We start from the raw sequence: 19,748 nt of genomic DNA, 5'->3' as shown, positions 1-19,748 counted from the left end.
GCTCTTGATAAAAATGGTGAAACAGAAACTCAGAATGAACTGCTATAAGAAGACAGCACAGGCTTTGTTCCCTTTGCTGAGATGATCTTGCTTTTTCCTGCACAGCGGTGATGCCATTGTGGGCAGAACCTAAGAGAATCCAGAAAGGGCAGAACATACTTTATACCTTATAGCATTTGCCTGGATGGGCGGACCTCTTTATTTTGGAATGGAATGATGCCAGTTAGATAAGATAGAGGGACTAGCATCTCACATTAAGCCTCAGTACTTAGCTTTGTGGGCACGAAGAAATGGACCTGGTGATATTGCCACAGTTAAGGCACAAAAGAGAGAGTTAACTGGTCTTTTATCACTAGAATCTCTTTAAAAAGGATGTATTGCGTCTAGTGGGTTTTCTGTTTTTTGGCTTGGGAATACAATTTAGAGAGAAGGTGAGAAATGTACCAATTTTTGATATTCTGTGAATTGTGTTAAGTTTTATAGCAGTAACATATCTTTTTACCATTCACAACATTTTTGGAGAAATCAAAGTAAGTACACTTTCCACTTAATAAACCAACCGGAAGCTTTGGTTCTATAATTTCATTCTCTTCCAAGTACTCTTCATTTTCCTAAGTTTGGAACTCTTGCACTGTAGCATCCATTTACTGTCAGTGGGATACAGAAAGGAGCGGGCCCTGCCTACTGAGCCGCATGAGCCGAGCATCCTGTGCATGAGCGTAGGTCACACGATGAAGCCTGGCTCCCTGAATAGCACTTTTTTTTTTTTTAAAGATTTTATTCATTTGACAGAGAGAGAGAGCACAAGCAGGGGCGAGGGGCAGAGGGAGAGGGAGAAGCAGGCTCCCCGCTGAGCAGGGAGCCCAATGTGGGGCTTCATCCCGGGAGCCTGGGATCATGACCTGAGCCGAAGGCAGACGCTTAACCGACTGAGCCCCCCAGGCGCCTCCTGAATAGCACTTTTATGTTGTGATAAGTAGATGTATGGTGGGGTGTCCTTGATAGACTGTGCTTATCAGCTCTTCCCTAAACCCCAAGGTTCCCCATCAGCAGGTGCTGTGGCTACGCATCTCCGTGACTATTTACAGCACAGTATGTTCCTACCACTTACCTAATATCTTTGTCTTTGTATACAGAAATGAAGCAAATGAATCTCATCACTGGAAAACAGCGCTTAATAAAAAGAGCCCCCTTTTCTATCAGTGCTTTCAGGTATTGTAAAGAGACTAGGGGTAGAAAGAGTGGGCTTTTCTCCTCTTAGTATTTGACAGAGGAACAAGTAGACTGAAAATGTTTGGGTAGGTTATTTCATGATCTTGATATTGCTCTTTTTGTTACTGAATTTCACAATAGTTGATGAACTAACAATATGATTATTTTCTGCCCTTGTTTCCTTTCCTGTTGTCCTCTTCATTTCCCCTTATATGTTTACATGTTTTTGTTTCTTTAGGACAGTTACAGAATGCCACATGGTCTCTGCTATAAGTCCTTGAAATAGCTTACTGAAGTAGGTTTGAATTAACTTGCAAATACTCTGACAGAACCATCCAGTTATGTGAGCCATAAATCCTAGGCAGTTGCCCACTTTGTCTCTGCCTCCACTTATCCCCATTGGGTGACTCCTGGGAGTGATTTCAAATCTGTCATGACCAAAGGAGGCCTACAGGAGCTGGGAGAGCGGCGGGCCAGCAGCATGGCTCTCTGCTCCTGGGGCTGGTTGCACATTTTCCTTTTTGCTCTCTCTGGCTATACACAGTCTGAAAAGAGAGACATAGATGCCAAAAGAAAATACGTATTTGTTATTCATGTGAATGAAAGTGAAGGGGAACATCTTAGAGCATACCTCCCACTTTCTGTCCAAGTGAATATTGAAATTCCTACTGTTGAAAGAATGTAGAATTAATCAGGAAAAAAAAAAAAATGCCAGCATGTGAATTAGTATCTTTGCTCTTCCCAAAGAGATACTTTGAAAGAATTAGAGTAAGGAAAGAAATGCTTTAAGTTTTTTTTTTTTTCTTTATTGATCTTTATTGACCTAATGTCACCTTTGTTATTAGGTATTTTTTTTTATGCTTTAAGATTCTGTCAGTTTGTTTCTTAAGACCTTTGGCTTGTATTTTAGCATCATGATTTAAAAGTTATTCAAGTCCTTATATAATGAATGCCCTAGTACTTCTATGGAATATGGAGAATATATTATTTTCTTACCAGCCACATCATATCTTTATTCTTTTTTTTTTAATTTGTTATTGTTATGTTAATCACCATACATTACATCATTAGTTTTAGATGTAGTGTTCCATGATTCATTGTCATATCTTTATTCTTGAGTACAAGGAATATAATAAAGAAATTACTTAGCTTGCAAGAGTGTGCAGTCTGGAAGAAAAATGAGATATAATCATGGAAAATGTGAATGTAATTGTATGTTATTATTGCTGGTGTACTTTGGTGGGGAGAAGCAGCACACTGTGGGGTCGAGCACTTTGTTCTGTCACAGAATATAGAGACCATAGAACAAAGACGGGACAGGGAGAGAATAATCAGAATGGAAGACAAGAAGCAAGATAATGACAGAGGAGGAACAGTTAGGTAGGCTACAGTAGAGTGAGGCCAGTAAGTGAGCACTGACAGGGATATATTTATTTATGGCAGGGATATATCGAGCATGTATTAAATCCAAGGTGAATGGTTAACATTTTCCTACCGGCAAGGAAATTACAATTAATTAAGGCTACGGGCTCCTTAAAAATTAGAAGGAAAAAAAAAAGTTTTCTGAGGGTAAAAGTAAAAATTTGCCTGAAGTATCTTTTGTTTTAACAAAACAAAACAAAACAACCCCCCCCAAAACAAACAAGAAAAACAATAAGAAGAACAAAACAAAAACAAAAACAAACACTGGGAAAAGTACTGGAGTTCTTATCATCAAGGGCTCATCTCTGTAATATCTGAATCTCTTAAGTAGAAGACCCACAACCCATTAGAAACATATGACCTCACTCATAATAAGAGAACTACAAATTATACCAGACTATTTTTTACTATCAAACTGTCAGAAATTCAAAAGTTTGATAACATGCCATTTTGGAGAGATTGTTGGGAAATAGGAATTCTCTCCATTTCTGGTGGTAATATTAATGAGTACAACCTTCAAGGAGGGCATTTGGCCAGTATCTGTCAGAATCTGAAATAAATATGTTCTTTGACCCAGGAATCCCATTTCAAGGATGTTATCCTACAGATACACTAGTGGATGTGTAAAATGGCAAAAGGATAACCTTGTTGTTTTGCAGCATTCTTAACAGTAGCAAGAAGTCAAAAACAAGCTAAATATCATCAACAAGGGACCTGTTACATAAATGATGGTATATCTGCACCATAGAATTCTATGCACCTGCAAAATAGATTGCACTCATTCATTTAACCACTATGTATGGAGTGTTTACCATGGGCGAGATTCTGGTAGGTACTTCTGTATCAGTACTTTTTGTACTGATACAGAAAGATCTCTAAGAACATAATAAGTGGGAAAAAATGGCTGCAAAAAACATATTTTTACTGCCATTTTTGTAAAAATTTGGTTTGTGTTAACCTAAAAATGTCTGGAAAACTACCCCAAAGTCTAAAAAAACCTGATTACTTGGAGTTGGGGCAAGAGGTGACAATTGGAGAGGGAAGGAAACTGTTCACTGTCTGCTTCTTTATACGTATCCATTTTTAAAACATATGATTATAGGATCTTGTCAAAAATTAGAATGAGCTTTAAGAAGGAAGCTAAAGACAAGCTGGAAATTTCTGGCAATTTTAAGAAAGACATGATGGAATTAAACAACCGTTTTTTAAATGTTGATGTTATTCGAGATTGGCTGTTTTCCATCAAAGTTGTCAGTTCAGCACCCAAAAAGCAGCACACAGGAGACACTGAGTAAATATTTGAAAATAAAGAACCGAGGGCTTCAATTAATTGCGTTTGTCACAATATCCCAAACATGAAAATTCAGCTTTGGAGAAAAGGCGAAATTAAATCATCGACCATAATTATCACCAGTTTCTAATACTGTGTTGTGTCTTTTGCCATTTAAAGTTACATCTGTGAAAATGAGGCCATCCCTATGCCCCCACACTGGGAGAATGTGAACACCGACGTGCCCTATCAGGTAAGAGCGGGGCTGGCCAGCCGCCCTGTGCAGGACCGGAAGGGGCCCCAGTAAAACTATGCAAACTTCTTTTTCCAGCTGGTTCCTTTGCACAGTCAAACACACGAGTATAACGAAGTTGCCAGTCTCTTTGGGAAAACAATGGACCGTGGCAGAATTAAAAGAATTCAGAGAATTCAAAACCTGGACTTGTGGGAGTTCTTCTGCAGGTGAGGCGGCGTCTGACCCGAGCCCTCTCTGTAGCCCCTAAGGCTTCTGGAGTCTTGGAGAAGGCGAGGCGCGGATGTTGGCCCATGTTGTCTTTTGGCTTTGTCATGCCAATTGTGTGTCCCAGCGCTCCACCTCAGTGCGCTCTCGGGGGGCCGGGGTGAGGGCTGGTGACAGCCACCCTGGAGGTCAAGGCCAGCCTGGCTTACAGCACTGTGGCTTTTGAGGTGCAGAGCTATGCGTCGTGGCTGCAGTCAGCAATAGGAGGGAGGTGAGGAAACTGTTTAGTTTTGTTGGCATGGCTTTGGTGGCACAGCCCTGTATGTGGAATTAGAAGTCTCTGGAAACAATTGTTGAGTTTTCTGAAAAAGCGATTCCACCCTCTTGCCTATAGTCATTTGCTTGTTTTGTTTTGGAGGGCATTGTGAAACACACCTTCAAATGTCCTGCTAGGCCCAGTGTATGTAGTAGATTTAAAATCTCAGTTGACTACTTAATTTAGGTTGGAAACCACCTGTTGGATTGCTCAGTATGCATTTACCCTAAAAATAAAGCTCGTTATAGAAAACATAAAGGTATTGTCCAAATTAACCTGTTGTGCTGTATTTTTTAATAACAAATATTACTTAAAATAATGGCTTCCTGAAGCATTTTTTTTTTTTTTAATTTGACAGAGAGAGAGATAGCGAGAGCAGGAACACAAGCAGGGGGAGTGGGAGAGGGAGAAGCAGGCTTCCTGCCGAGCAGGGAGCCTGATGTGGGACTCGATCCCAGGACCCTGGGATCATGACCTGAGCCAAAGGCAGACGCTTAACGACTGAGCCACCCAGGCGCCCCTTCCTGAAGCATTTTTATTAAATTTATGATGATATGTAATTTCTAATTTTTTAAAATATAGCAGACCTTTTTAAAAAATGTATTTATCTTAGAGACAGAGAGAGCACATGCCCACATGTACCCACAAGTGCGGGGGGAGAGGCAGAGGGAGGGAATCTTCAAGCAGATTCCTGGCTGAACACGGAGCCCCATGTGGGGCTCTATCTCAGGACCCATGAGATCATGACCTGAGCCTAAATCACCAGTAGGTTGCTTACCTGTCTGAGCTACCCAGGCGCCCCTAAATATGAGCAGACTTTTAATATTTACTCAGGAAATTTTCAAATAACAGAGTCTAATATAATGAATATAATGCAGAATATAATGTATCCATCATCCTGACTTAACATGTTAGGATTTACCTCACATAATCTATCTCCTTTATTTCTATTATTGTTGTTGCTGAAGTATTTCAAAGCCGTAACTCATTTCATTCCCATATACTTGAAAATTGGGCCGACTTTTGTTTGGTAATGATACGTGGAATTCTTTCATGCTTCTGATAAGTAGTAATATGGCCTGAGTATATTCCTGGTTTTATTGTCATAATAGTTTATGGTAAGATAAGGGGTTTTCAGCGTGTATTCTTTTCAGTCTTGAGCCTTTGAACCAAGCCAACTTTTATTTCTGACAATAATGAGTTTAACTGAATTTAGGTTTTATTGGGTTCTTGTTAGATGATTCTTTTGTTGAGGAGGATTGAGGCTTCTCTCCCCTTTAACTTTATTCTCTCAGTGAATAAAGTGAGATTTTCTAAAATGGTCTGATGAAAACTTAATTCATTATTCTTAATCAGGCCTCTGAAGTGGAGTTCAATTATATTTGAACTCATAATTTGAGTTGTCTCTGTTCAATTCTAGTGGTAAAATGTACCAGTGAATCCCCATGTTTAAACATTGTATACAAAGGATTTTACTGGAAACGGTTTCACTCTGTCGATGCCCTTCATTATTTTATGTACTGTTGGCCTATAGAAATCTGTAATGGCAAATGAACCTGTCACCTGCTCTGACAGTAGAAAATACGGGGTCTCATTGTAAGGACAGCCTGTTATTTTGACATCTCCACGAAGAACTACAATCCTAGTCATTCTTATCATCATGTAACCTCTGACTCACTGTACAGGTGGTGAGGCCCACAGGAGTCCCTCAGGCATCCGTTTCCATTTTGCCCAGGCCTTTTTTACTTCTCTCCCTTCTTCCAAGAAATATGTTGTAGCACCTACTTTGTGACAGGCACTATTCTAGGCACACTTGGGACATAACAGTGTACAGGACCATAACTTGAGCAAGGAGCCAGGCAGTTGCACCACAGAATGAAAATAAAAATTAAGATGAATGATTAGAGAAGAAGGTAGAAAGGTAGTCAAGAGGTTGAGCATGCAGGAGTTTGTAGTAGAGCCACTGTGGAATGGTTGTGTGATTTTCTTCCGTAGCCTTACTGGAGTTGGATTGATTTGGAGTTGAGGTCAGAGAGTTAGCAGGAGCAGGCCATGCAGGGCCTTATAAATCAAACTGAGGGGTTTGGATTTTTTTCCTGGAAAATGCAATGGCAACAGTGGCAATCCGTTATAGAACTTGAAGCAAGAGAATGATCAATCCAATTTGCATTTTAGAAAAATAATGCTATCAGGCTATACTGTGGAGAAAGTGTTTAAAGCAGTGGTTCTTGATTAGGAGTGATTTTGCCCACCAGGGGATTTTGGCAATGACTGGAGATGATTTTTAATTGTCATGTGGTTGGATGGGGAATTAAGACTGGTATTAACTGGGTAGAAGTCAGGGGTGCAAAACATCCTACAGTGTATAAGACAACCTCTCACAATAGTTAGTTAGCCCAAAATGGCAGTAGTGTGAAGGTTGAGAAACATTGGTTTAAAGGAGTCACAGTTAGAAGCAGGGAGACCAATTTAGGAGATTGTTTCAGTAATTAAACTGAGACATATTGGGTGGCCTGAACCAAAGTGGCATCTGCTGTGTCAGAATGAAGAGGATGGGTTTGAGATATTAAGGATGTAGAATGATGATTTAATGTGTTCAGTGGTGTGAGTAAGGAGATGGGAAAGGTACCTCCAGAGTTTCTGACTCATTTCGGTTGACTAAGGGAATATGGGCAGGAACAGATTTTGGTCTTTGTCCTTAGGGAGGATGGGGAGGAAGTAGTAGTTGATACATGTGTCATAACTCAGGAGAGTGGTGTAGATTAGAAATAAAGGTTTTGGAATTATCAGAAAATGTGAGGTAGTAGAAGCCATAGAATTGATAAGATGACCAGGGAGTGTAGGTAGATTAAGAAGAGGACGAAGGACTGAACTCTGCAAGGGACGGATAGAGGAAAACTCGAGGCAGAAACTGAGAAGTAACAACCACAGAAAGTGGGAGAAAACCAAAAGAAGATAGAGTCACAGAAACCAAAGGAAGAAAGTGGTTTAAGCATGTAGGTGTTGTATGTGACCCTGAGGATGATGCCAAGTAAGATGATATTGAATATGTCCTTCGGATTTTGTGACAAGAAGGTCATTGGTACCCTTGATGAGAGCCATGTTGGTGGATGCTATATTGTATATACAGCAAATGTTGGCAGCTCTTCTGAGAAGCTTGGCAGTAAAGAGGAAGAGGGAATATGAGAAGATGGGTACTGTGGAGTTGGGAAGGGTGTCTTTGTTTTGTTTTGTTACGATTTTTGAATTTGAAGATGGGAGGGACCTGAGCATGTGTAAATTGCAGTAGGGAAGAACCCAGGGAAGGAGAGTTTAAAGTATAAGAGAAAGGGAAAGGGTAATTGATGCATTAAGACTTCTAAAGAGGTGTGATAGGGTGGAATTCAGAGACTATATTACAATATACAGAAGGAGCTAGACGAGGGTGGTCCAGTCATGTTTATAGATAAGTAGAGGTAGGGGATGGAGAGAGGGGTTATGTTATGGAGTTCCTTCCTGAAACTTTACGTGTCTTTGGTGAAATAAGAAGTGAAGCAGCCTACAGAGAATGAAGGGTTAGGGAGGTGTAGATAAGAGGGAGAGAGGGAGGAAGAGGAGATTTGGAATGGCCAATGTGGAAAATGGGAGAGAAAGAACTAACTTGGGAACCACAGGATTTCCATCAGTGTTGAGGGCTTAGCTGATGTCAGAATATGTGAATTTGGAATGGAAACCTGGGGATGTTGTGTGATTTATTTCAGCAGTCCATATTTAATAGCAGAGAGTGGAGGTGGTTGGATTGACCCAGGGTTGGGAAGGATGTGGCAGCAGGAATTAAGAGCAGGGAAAGCTGCTATCTCATAAAGAATGTGGATTTAGATGAGAGGTTCTCAGCCCTAGCCACCTATCAGAATCACCTGCAGAGCTCTTTAACTCATGGCGATGTCTATCACCCATCCCAGGCCTACTGAATCAGAACTTCTGTGTTCTGATACCTTTAACAAGTTCTGCCAGTGATTCTGATGCTCAGCCAGGATGGAGAACCACTGGTCTGAACCTAGGCGAATTTACTTCAATCTGGAGCACAAAGTTATTCCTGTTGCAATTTAGCGCAAGTGGCAACTTAGTCCTTTTGGCACCCTAGTCCCTGAGAGTGTGGGTAATTTTAAGATATCTTTGAGAAGAGGGTGCTGGAGTATTTTCCAGAAGTTCAGAAATGACTGTGGGGTTGGACCAAGGTGGGCAGGGTCATGAAGAACTTAGTGTAGTTTGAATCCTGTGATGTTCCCCAAAGGTTTAGCTGCAGCCCAAGAGGTCTTGGAGCTCAATGTTAGCCTTTCCGGAACCCCAAGGTCACAGTATGTCACGAATCTCCACATTTCATGGGTGCCTTAGTAGTTGGCACTAGAATAAACTATGCTGTGGGGATGCAAAGCTTTGCCTACCCCATCCCACTCTGCCTTCAACTGGGATATATGGCATGTCCAATCCAGTGACTGAGCAGATTTTCAGTGCCCACACTACGAGAGACTCAGGTGAATTTTCAAACCAGGAATTATTCTAATCTGTGCCTGAGAAGTATAATGAGTGAATATCCTGATTTTAGAGTGGATTCTAGTCATTACAGACAGTGAAGCTTGACCTTAGGAAGATGTATACTAAAATATTTACTTAGGAAAAAACAGTATGGATTCACTAATGCCCAGCTAAATAAGAGGATTACCATAGTGGTAGATGACCAAGGCCCTGGACAATATAACTTGGTTTTTACAAAGTGGTTAATAAGACGTTCCCGTATTGGAGGCAAGATAGAGAAATGTATGCCGGGTGATAGTTCAAAGAGAAAAATTAATACCCAGTTAAAAGTCTTGGGCTGAGAGTAACTTGAGTGGCATGCTTGCTTTCTTCTTGAGCCCTTCAACATTTTTATCAGGAATTTGGATGAAAATGTAGAGGGCTTGCTTATCACACTTGTGAAAGATTTAACATGAGACGGGGTAGCTTATTCACAAGTCAGAAAGACCTTGGAAGATTGAAACAGTCAAAACAAATTTGATTATCTTTTTTTTTTTTAAAGATTTTTTTCCCTTGCTTGGAACAGCAACATATGTGCATTGTAAGTAAGTAAGTAAATAAATAAATAAATAAATAATCAGACTGTACCTAAAGGTCTAAAAAAGATAGTCAGCAAATTTGTTCTCAGTGAAAACATGTTGGATTTTTCTGAAGGACTTATTTGTTTAATGCATACCCCTCTAACCTCATGCTTAATGGTCCAAAAGACTGTCACCAGTAGACCAAACCATATACGTTTAAGATTTTTTTTTTTTAAGATTTTATTTATTTATTTGACACAGAGAGAGAGAGACAGCGAGAGAGAGAATACAAGCAGGGGGAGTGGGAGAGGGAGAAGCAGGCTTCCTGCCGAGCAGGGAGCCCGATGCGGGGCTCGATCCCAGGACCCTGGGATCACGACCTGAGCTGAAGGCAGACGCTTAATGACTGAGCCACCCAGGCGCCCCACATTTAAGTTTTGATACATATTGCCAAATGACTCTTGGGAAAGACCATTTCCATTTCTCTCATTTAAATGCAGCTGTCATTCCCCCGCAAAGTCACTAAGCTGCATGTTGTTTATAAATGATGCATTTTTTTAAAAATTGCTTTTCAAGATAAAGTGTAATTGAAATCAATCAAAAGGAGGTCTGGTTTGAGAAAGTCTTGGGGGTTTGGAGTGACTATGAAGTGATGCCACTGGTGAACCAGGAGAGCCAGTGCTGGCTGATGATATCAGGACCCTGCTTCTGTTTCTTACTGACATTTATAAATTAGAAAATACCCAGCAGATTCTTGGCAACTAAAGGCTGTCCAGGAAAGAAAAAGGCTGGGAATCTATGCTCTATGAAGCTGTTTTCAGTTTGTTTTTTATGGTTACAATCAGTCCTGCATTGAATATCTTTTTATGGGTAAGAAGAGATTTGTCCATTGGGAAGTGGGTTGAAGTGGATGGCTTAATGTTCCTCTCAGCTCTAAGATACAAAATTCAGTTCAATCCAACTAACATTTTCTGGTCTCTGGAGATAAAAAGATTAGGGCATGGTCCCTGCTGAAGGAGTTCACTATTTAAAATGGAATGGGAAGAAATCAGAGAGGGAGACAAACCATGAGACTCTCGACTCTGAGAAGCAAACTGAGGGTTGCCGAAAGGGAGATGGGTGGGGAGATGGGGTAACGGGGTGATGGGCATTGAAGAGGGCACGTGATATGATGAGCACCGGGTACTATACTCAACTAATGAATCATTGAACATTATATCAAAACTAATGATGTACTATACCTTGTTGAATTGAATTTAAAATTGAATTTAAATTGAATTGAATTTAAAAAAAGGAAAGAAAAAAATAAAGACTCTGTGAACTTTATATTATTTGTTTTTAGTGTCATTTTTAGGCATCTGTAAAGCTTGGCTGGTTTAGGCAATCAGTTACCTTTACTATGATGGGGCATCATCTGGGATAGCTCTAGTTTTTGGTATAATTTTCAGCCTTAAGTCTCAGTTATAACTAATAATTTTTGGTAAGATGATTATGTGTCCAAGGCCCTTGGACAAAAAAGATTATTTCTTTTCCAGAACTGCTTTGTCCACTTAAAGTGGATTAAGTTAAAGAAGTATTTTCTGTTTCACCCTTTCTATTGAACTTGGCTCTTCTGAAAACTAATAAATGCCACTTATGGTCTGTTTCTCTGTGTGTTTTGTGCCTATGTATATTGTGTTTTTAGGAAAAAGGCTCAGCTCAAGAAAAAAAGAGGCGTGCCTCAGATTAATGAACAAATGCTCTTTCATGGTACCAGCAGTGAATTTGTGGAAGCAATTTGCATTCATAACTTTGACTGGAGAATAAATGGTATACATGGTGCTCTCTTTGGGAAAGGTAATTATCAGCATTCCAGGTCTCGTTTGAGTCCTAGGAGAGAATCTCCTCTCTAGAGATAATTGTTTTATAATTCAGGAGTATGATAGTCATTAAGTTAAAAGTTACTGTACTAGGTTCCTCACACACCCTCAGAATTTCTGAGCCACAGAAAAGCCACTTCCTGCAGGTACAGGGTAGAAGTAAGACTTTGACAGCTCTACCAGATTAAATAGCTCCCCAAGTCCCAGTCTTTCAGATGGGACATCATGTCCAGATTAGCTGATTTTTACATTACATTTAATTTCCATGTATAAATCCCTTCCATGGATAAGCCTCTATAATAAACTGTTTTATGTCAAATATACAGAGAACTATAAAATGAATTGATTCATTGTGGACAGGTCTAAGTACTAGTATTTTTTGTTTTGATTTTTAGAAAATGGTAGGTAAGAATATTAATGAGCAATAAGGAATATGGGGGAATTTCTCATCTTTTTTCTAATGTTGTGAAAGTCCAAGCTCTCCATTTTATGCCCATTATTCAAGGGAGATGAGGAGAAAAGATAGGAATGGGTGTTTATTTTTCTGGTCTTTATTTCGTACCTTATCTCCAGCAAGAGAGCTGGCTACTACTTAGGATCAAGACATGCTACATTTTCATAAAGTAGATTAATTTTTAAGATAATTACTGAAAAGGCCATCCCATTGATTTAACTGTACGGGGATGGGAAAAGTGTTGCCATAAATCCTGTCAGTATGGCGTAATCTGAGACTTTGCGATTCATTTCCCAAATTTTTCAGAGTAAATATTGCCTTCACGATGTCAGTCTCCTAGGCCTACCCTTTTGGAAGAGTTGATGCTTTATTGAGTTTTCAGATTTTGGTGATGAACCGGTGTGAAGTTGTTCTTCCGGAGTGCTCAGATATGAACAGCATGCACTCTTCGGAAGTCTTTTCGTGGTTATGGGGTTCTATTATCTCCAGAAATATTCTTGACTTGTTACCCTGTAGCAGAGAAATGTGGTTTCTTGGGTTTTGAAGTAATCTCTGCAGACCAGTCATTCTCACTGAGCTCAGCAGAGGGCCGGTCAGTGCTGGACAAGGGCTGCGGGCTGGGGAAGGCAGTGGAGGCAAATAGAAATGAGAGGGAGGCCCATGCAGCTAGAACTCAGCTCTCACCACACGTTTGGTCACAGAAACAGTTTGTCTATGTCATACATACTGGATTTCTTTGTAAGCTTCCTTTCGGAAACGAAGTCTGGTCACTTCATTTTGGCGGGAATAGGGAAGGGTGTTGGTGGTGGGGAATGGGTTGTATAAACAATTTATCCATGGCTTTCTGTTCTCTCTCAGAGATCTACAGACGAGGAAATACCACATCTGTTTTCCTCAGACGATTCCATGTGCCCGTTCCCCTAACAATTAGAGTGTTTTGCTTGTGTTTCATATGTTCTTCAGAGTAATCCTGGCTTTTTTTTTTTTTTGGTCCTTTTTGTTTAAGGAACCTATTTTGCTAGAGATGCTATTTACTCCAGTCGCTTCTGCAAAGATGACATAAAACATGGAAACACATTCCAAATTCATGGCGTCAGCTTGCAACAGCGGCATCTGTTTAGAACGTATAAATCTATGTTTCTCGCTCGAGTGCTAATTGGAGATTACATAAATGGAGACTCCAAATACATGCGACCTCCTTCCAAAGATGGGAGCTATGTGAATTTATATGACAGCTGTGTGGATGATACCTGGGACCCAAAGATCTTTGTGGTGTTTGATGCCAACCAGATCTATCCTGAGTACTTAATAGACTTTTATTGATTTCACTTCCAAATCTCAGTGGTCAAGGAGGTTCTGTGCTTTTTTTGCAGGAAGATTTGCTCTCTTGTCATCTAGCCACTAAATGTTCACTATCTGATACTTTTGAAACAGATATGAAAAAAAAGTGGCCTCCATATAAAAAGACATACTGACTTTAAGGTTGGTTTTTTGTTGTTTTGTTTTTGTCCGTTGCTCGTAGTCTTGTTTGTTAAAGATTGATACGATACCATTGCCATTTTAACACAGAGGCGAAAGGTAGCACTCAAAACTGAATCAGCTGAGTCTCAATTAACATGATCATTCAGAGTCTGTAAAGTTTACATGTGTGTTATATTTATTCATATATATGTCCAAAAAATAAAAAACCAGACATAACTGTGTCCCTTCAGAGGAATTGATCCTTTGTAAATTGAATCCTGACATTATTATCCACCAATCAATACGTTGCCTTGTTGGTCTTCCAAAGTGGGGATTTAAAACCTCGAAGCAGGCTGAGTACCGTGGGAGAAATTAGAAATAAAAATGTTATTTACAGAGCTGCCAGACCAGCCGAAGGTGAGAGTCAAGGTAGAGTGTCCTGTTTCTGATTGCCCAGGGGAGCAGGCTGCCGTCTCAGACCACTCATGTCATTCTCTTATCTCCTACGTCAGAATTGACAACGTGCTGCAGACTGTAGTTAGCCCGCAGTTCACCCACCAGGGCTCTTGAATTCTCGTACTATGACTCACTGCACACACTGTTTCTTGCCTCTTCAGAGTGAAACATTTATTTCTTTTCCAAAACATGTATTTTTCCCTTTGCTTTGGGGTCCCTACAATAATTACTTGTAAGATTTCTTATCTGCTCCCTATCACACACAGCTATTCAACAGCGATTCATAATATTCACATTTTTAAGTTGGATCTCCCCATTTTGAATCACTGCAGAAGGCATGGGGTGCTTGGAACAAATCTGGTTTAGTCTTTTGAGTAGTAAATCGACAATCTGCTAACACTTGAAAAGTTAGATCTAGTTCATAATCGTGTAATGGAAGTTTGTTTACCCATTCCATCTCTTTTGCTTTATTCTATTCTAAAGAAGAATAAGTAATGTTGGAACAGCTTCCTGCCCCTAGAGGTATTCTGGCAGAGGCTAGACAACAACTTGGCAGAAATGTCATACAAGAGTTCAGGTGTCAGATGGAGGAATTGGCCATATGATGGTTGAGTGTTTCCCCACCTTTATTTTCCATGATTCTACCTGGAAAAAAAAAAAAAAAAAGAACACCTGTGTCAAGCCTCGCCAGAAAACCTTTCCTAACTCAGTCTAATACTGAATTCTCTCTCCATTATCCTCATTCAGTTTTGACTGAGAAATTGTGAACGTAATTTAACTTTTCAGGGAAAAGCCAGTAAATGTCCATGCCTGTGTTGTTCATTTCAATCATTTGCACTGGGAAAGCATCTAGAAATCATAAAAATGAAGAGTATGGACCAAGATTAGGCATGGTAATTCTTCAACTGCCATATATCCCCAGATTTTTATTGTAGCCCAGAATACATGTAACTGTACAGTTGAAAGTAAGTAGTACACAGGAAACTGTTATGTACAATACTTTGAAACCAAGCAGCAACAAAGATTTCCTGACTCAGATGTGCACACTAACATCCGTTTACATGAAATGCTGTGAATATTTAGGAAGAGCCCATTTTAGAAACATGCAGAGATTATCATGGAAATAATTGGAAGAAAAGTCACCAGGCTACCTTGTGAGAGGTAGCAAACTATTGCTCTAGTTTCATTCACAAAAGAACAATGTTAGAGACCTTAGGAATTCAGATTTTGAAAATCTTTTTATTCTATTTATTTGTTATTTACACACCAAAAAAATGTTACAGTAATCCCCACTTCAACATGGCTGTCCTTTTTTTTCAGTTTAACACAATTGCCCTTCCCATCACTGGAATGGAATAACTGTCGTAGCACTTGGGAGTTATTCTTGTAGATGTGCAGATCTTATCTCAAGGTGTGACTAAGAGCCCAGAATTGAGGTTTGCAAGGCAGTCGGTATGAACTCTGAACTTAACTAGTTGGCTCAGATGTAGTAAATAGAGTGCATTGCAATAGACATTGTAAGAAAGAATTCTGTTGTTCTTGTCTGACAATGTACTGCCAATTCCCCTTTTATAAGGAAGAACTAATTTTGATAAATTTTTCAATGTGATAGTGTAGCATTAATTGATATTAAAATTCTGTTCGTTTTGGTCAATAGATTGGGTTGAGAAATCCTAATTAATATATAATAGACTAGACGCAACCATCTGTCCCCTTTTCCTCTTGTCCTCACATAGTATGCGTGGGGAGAGTAAAGAGAACCTATTCCAGATTAAGGAATAAATGATTTTTAAAATTCTACATTGAACAAATTCTAGCTGATAGTGACTTTTGTTTTTCACTTTGATGTCAGCCTCAGGGTAAAAAAAAATGTGTTTATAAGAAACAGTTTCATAAATCTTGCAGCTATGAACAGGAAGGTTTTTATATTAGTGCAACTTTCATTTCTAGACTGTTATGGTGATGATAAAGCATTTGGAGCCATTTTTGATATGTGACTATATTGTTTTTACATGTGGTGATTAAAGCTTTCCGTAGCAGGGCTTGGTTGTCTGTGTATGCCATATATTTGTTTCTGTGATTTCTGCGTCTCATCTCCACCTTGCATTACTTAAGCCTGCATTTGCAGCTCAAACTTAATGGGCCCTCAAGAAGTCTGTTGCCTCTAACTCTTATATAACCTACTTACAGATGGGGGGAAGTCTCTTGTTCTTGGTTTAAGTCATCGTGAGCAACAGCTAATCAAATGATCCATGGGAAAATCATTTACTCTGCTATTGAAACTTCCAAAACAGTTCAAGGCCAAGCGCCTACAGACAGTGTCCTTTACTCTCAGTGTGCTCCCCCAGCTCAGAGGAGCAATTCTGGGGGTGTATCTACATGCACCTGAGGAGCATGCTTCCCGCAGTTCATCCAGCCTCCAGCCACTCCTAGTATGTCCACAGTAAGTTTTTGAAGCAAATTAGATATTTCATTTGATCTTTAAGCTTTTGATGCCAAAAACGGGAGCTATCCGAAGATGTCTTAATTTTACAGGTGAGAGACATGAGAGACAGAATGATCAAGGCTTACCTGTGGAGGAGGGAGACAAGATGGCAGAAGAGTAGGGGACTCGTTTCATCTGGTCCCTTGAATTTTAGCTAGATATCTATCAAATCATTCTGAACACCTATGAATTCAACCTGAGATGTAAGAAAAAGAACTGCTGGAATTCTACAACTAGAAAAGCGACCACTTTTTGCAAGGTAGGAGGTGCAGAGAAGTGAATCTGAGGGGATATATCGGAAGATAAATGGAGGGGGGTGGGGGAAGCCTCCGTAAGCCAGCTACCAGAAAGTGATATAGCCCCGGAGCGTGAAATCAGAACCTTTAGAAATCTGCTCCAGTGAAAGACATCCCTGCCTGAAAGGTGCTCAGGTGGCGACGTGGGGCAGAATCCTAGGTGGGACAGTATGGTCTCAGGATCCCTGGGGTCACAGAAAGAACGGGGGTGCCTGAGCCAGCAGAGTTCCCAAGGATTGGGAGCGGGGAAACCAGCTATGGTCAATGAGCCCAGGAGGGGGCTCTCAATTGGTTTGCCATAAACCCTGAACCGTGGCATGATCAGGCAGCCACTGTCCCTGAGGGGAACCTGCAAAGGGCAGAACTGTGGCAACCCTCCTCCTTCCCCCAGGAGGATTGGCGCGGGTGTGAACCACAGGAGTCTGCAGAGTTTGGTGCACACAAGTGAAGACTGCTTTTACCTGAGGGTTTACTGAAGAGAGGGGGCTGCGATCTTTCAGCTCCAGGGCTGGAGAGCAGGGCACCACCATTTTTATTTTCATCCTCTAAAGGGGCGCGGAAAGCCTTTAGGGAACAAAAGCCACATAGAGCAACCCAAAACAGCTTACACGGAACTCGGCCCCTTGGCAAGGGTCAGTGCAACTCCACCCAGGTGAAGATACCTAAGAATCAGCACAGCAGGCCCCTCCCCCAGAAGACCAGCTGGAACCAGGTGAATACCAAGTTTACGGAGCACACAGAACTGCAAAACTCCAGCGCTAGGGGAAAATAGTATATAGAATTTGAGATTCTTTTTCCTCATGATTCTTTTATTTTTCAATTTCAGTTTCCTTTTCTTTTTTTTCCTTTTCAACTGGTTTCTTATTTTATCAACTCTTTGTTTTTAAGTCCTTTTTAAACTTTCATTTTTACATTTACATTTTATAGATATATTCTTCATTTTTGGCTTCCTTTCACTGTATTGCATTTTATTTTTGTATATGTATAAGTTTTGCTTTCTTTAAAATTTGGGATTTAGTGTCTTCTAACAAAGAGACCAAAATACACCCAAGACCAAGTGGATCACCCTATTTTGTCCACCTGGAAGATTATATTCTCTCCTTTTCCCCTTTTTTTTCTTTTTCTTTTCTCTTTTGGTTTCTGACCTCTTCAGATTTTTCTAGTGTGTATTTCACTTGGGTCGTGGTTGATATTTTTTATTGTGTTCTCTCATTCATTGTTCTCTGGGAAAAATGACTAGAAGGAGGAATTCACAACAAAAGAAAGAACCAGAGGTAATACTCTCTGACACAGATCTAATCGATATGGATATAAGTAAAATATCAGAGCTGGAATTCAGAATAACAATTATAAAGTTACTAGCTGGGCTTTAAAAAAGCATAAAAGACATTAGAAAATCTCTTAGTGCAGAAATAAAGTCTAATCAGGCTGAAATTAAAAACGCTTTCACTGAGATGCAGTCTTAAATGGATGCTCTAACAGCTAGGGTAAATGAGGCAGAAGAGAGTGTCAGTGACATAGAAGACAAGATGATGGAAAGGAAGGAAGTTGAGGAAAAGAGAGAAAAACAACTAATGGACTGTGAGGGGAGGTTTTGAGAAATCAGTGATTCCATAAAGTGAAACAATATTAGAATTATTGGGGTCCCAGAGGAAGAAGAAAGAGAGAGAGGGACAGAAAGTATATTTGAGCAAATCATAGCTGAGAACTTCCCTCATCTGGGGAAGGAAACAAGCATTCAAGTCCAAGAGGTAGAGAGAACCCCCCTCAAAATCAATAAAAATAGATCAACACCCTGACGTATAATAGTGAAGCTTGCAAATTTCAGAGATAAAGAGAAAATTCCGAAAGCATTTCAAGATAAGAGATCCTTAACCTGCAATGGTAGAAACATTAGACTGGCAGAAGACCTATCCACAGAGGCCTGGCAGGCCAGAAAGGGCTGTATGATATATTCAGGGTACTAAATGAGAAAAACATGCAGCCAAGAATACTTTATCCAGCAAGGCTGTCACTCAGAATGGAAGGAGAGATAAAGAGCTTCCAGGACAAACAGAAACTAAAAGAATTTGTGATCACTAAACCAGCCCTGCAAGAAATATTAAAGGGGATCTTGTAAGTGAAGAGAGAGCCCAAAAGTAACATAGACCAGAAAGAAACAGAGACAATCTACAGAAACAGGGACTTTACAGGTAATACAATGGCACTAAATTCATATCTTTCAATAGTTACTTTGAATGTAAATGAGCTAAATGCTCCAATAAAAAAGACACAGGGTATCAGATTGATAAAAAAGCAAGACCCATCCATATGCTGTCTACAAGAGACTCATTTTAGACCTGAAGACACGTCCAGATTGAAAGTGAGGAGGTGAAGAACCATTTATCATGATAATGGACATCAAAAGAAACCTGGGGTAGCAATCATATCAGACAAATTAGATTTTAAGCCAAAGACTGTAATAAGGAATGAAGAGGGACACTATATCATACTTAAAGGGTCTATCCAACAAGAAGCTCTAACAGAAATATTTATGCTCCTAGTTTGGGAGCAGCCAATTATGTAAACCAGTTAATAACAAAATTAAAGAAATACATTGATAATACAATAATAGTAGGGGACTTCAACACCCCACTCATAGCAATGGACAGATCTAAGCAGAAGAGCAACAAGGAAACAAGGGCTTTGAAAGACACACTGGACCGGATGGACTTCACAGATACATACAGAGTATTCCATCCTAAAGCAACAGAATACACATTCTTCTTGAGTGCACATGGAACATTCTCCGGAATAGATCACACACTGGGTCACAAATCAGGTCTCAATCGGTACCAAAAAATTGGGATTATTCCCTGCATATTCTCAGACCACAATGCTTTGAAATTGAACTCAATCACAAGAGGAAATTTGCAAGGAACTCAAACACTTGGAGATTAAAGAGCATCCTCCTAACGAATGAATGGGTCAACCAGGAAATTA

At 40.0% G+C, this 19,748-nt stretch overlaps 1 protein-coding gene across 4 annotated transcripts in view; it reads left to right on the top strand.

Moving 5' to 3' along the window:
- PARP11 (poly(ADP-ribose) polymerase family member 11) overlaps positions 1 to 16,751 on the top strand; it is a 42,236-nt gene extending 25,485 nt beyond the window's left edge. For 3 of the 4 annotated variants that reach the window (XM_032390843.1, XM_032390844.1, XM_032390845.1), the window contains 5 exons: positions 1,137 to 1,212; positions 4,085 to 4,157; positions 4,236 to 4,366; positions 11,440 to 11,591; positions 13,075 to 16,027. In XM_032390843.1, the coding sequence (XP_032246734.1) occupies positions 1,137 to 1,212; positions 4,085 to 4,157; positions 4,236 to 4,366; positions 11,440 to 11,591; positions 13,075 to 13,391 (749 nt within the window). In that variant the 3' untranslated portion in view covers positions 13,392 to 16,027. Of the gene's footprint in view, positions 1 to 1,136; positions 1,213 to 4,084; positions 4,158 to 4,235; positions 4,367 to 11,439; positions 11,592 to 13,074; positions 16,028 to 16,175 lie in introns of those variants that run through there. The other variant, XR_004297731.1, reaches the window with a different exon arrangement.
- Positions 16,752 to 19,748: the final 2,997 nt, after the last annotated feature.

This window comes from Phoca vitulina, unplaced genomic scaffold (assembly GCF_004348235.1).
Source record: "Phoca vitulina isolate PV1807 unplaced genomic scaffold, GSC_HSeal_1.0 scaffold59, whole genome shotgun sequence".
Classification (NCBI taxonomy): domain Eukaryota; kingdom Metazoa; phylum Chordata; class Mammalia; order Carnivora; family Phocidae; genus Phoca; species Phoca vitulina.
The sequence above is the reverse complement of the archived record's forward strand: the minus strand, read 5'-3'. Positions and strand labels throughout refer to the sequence as shown.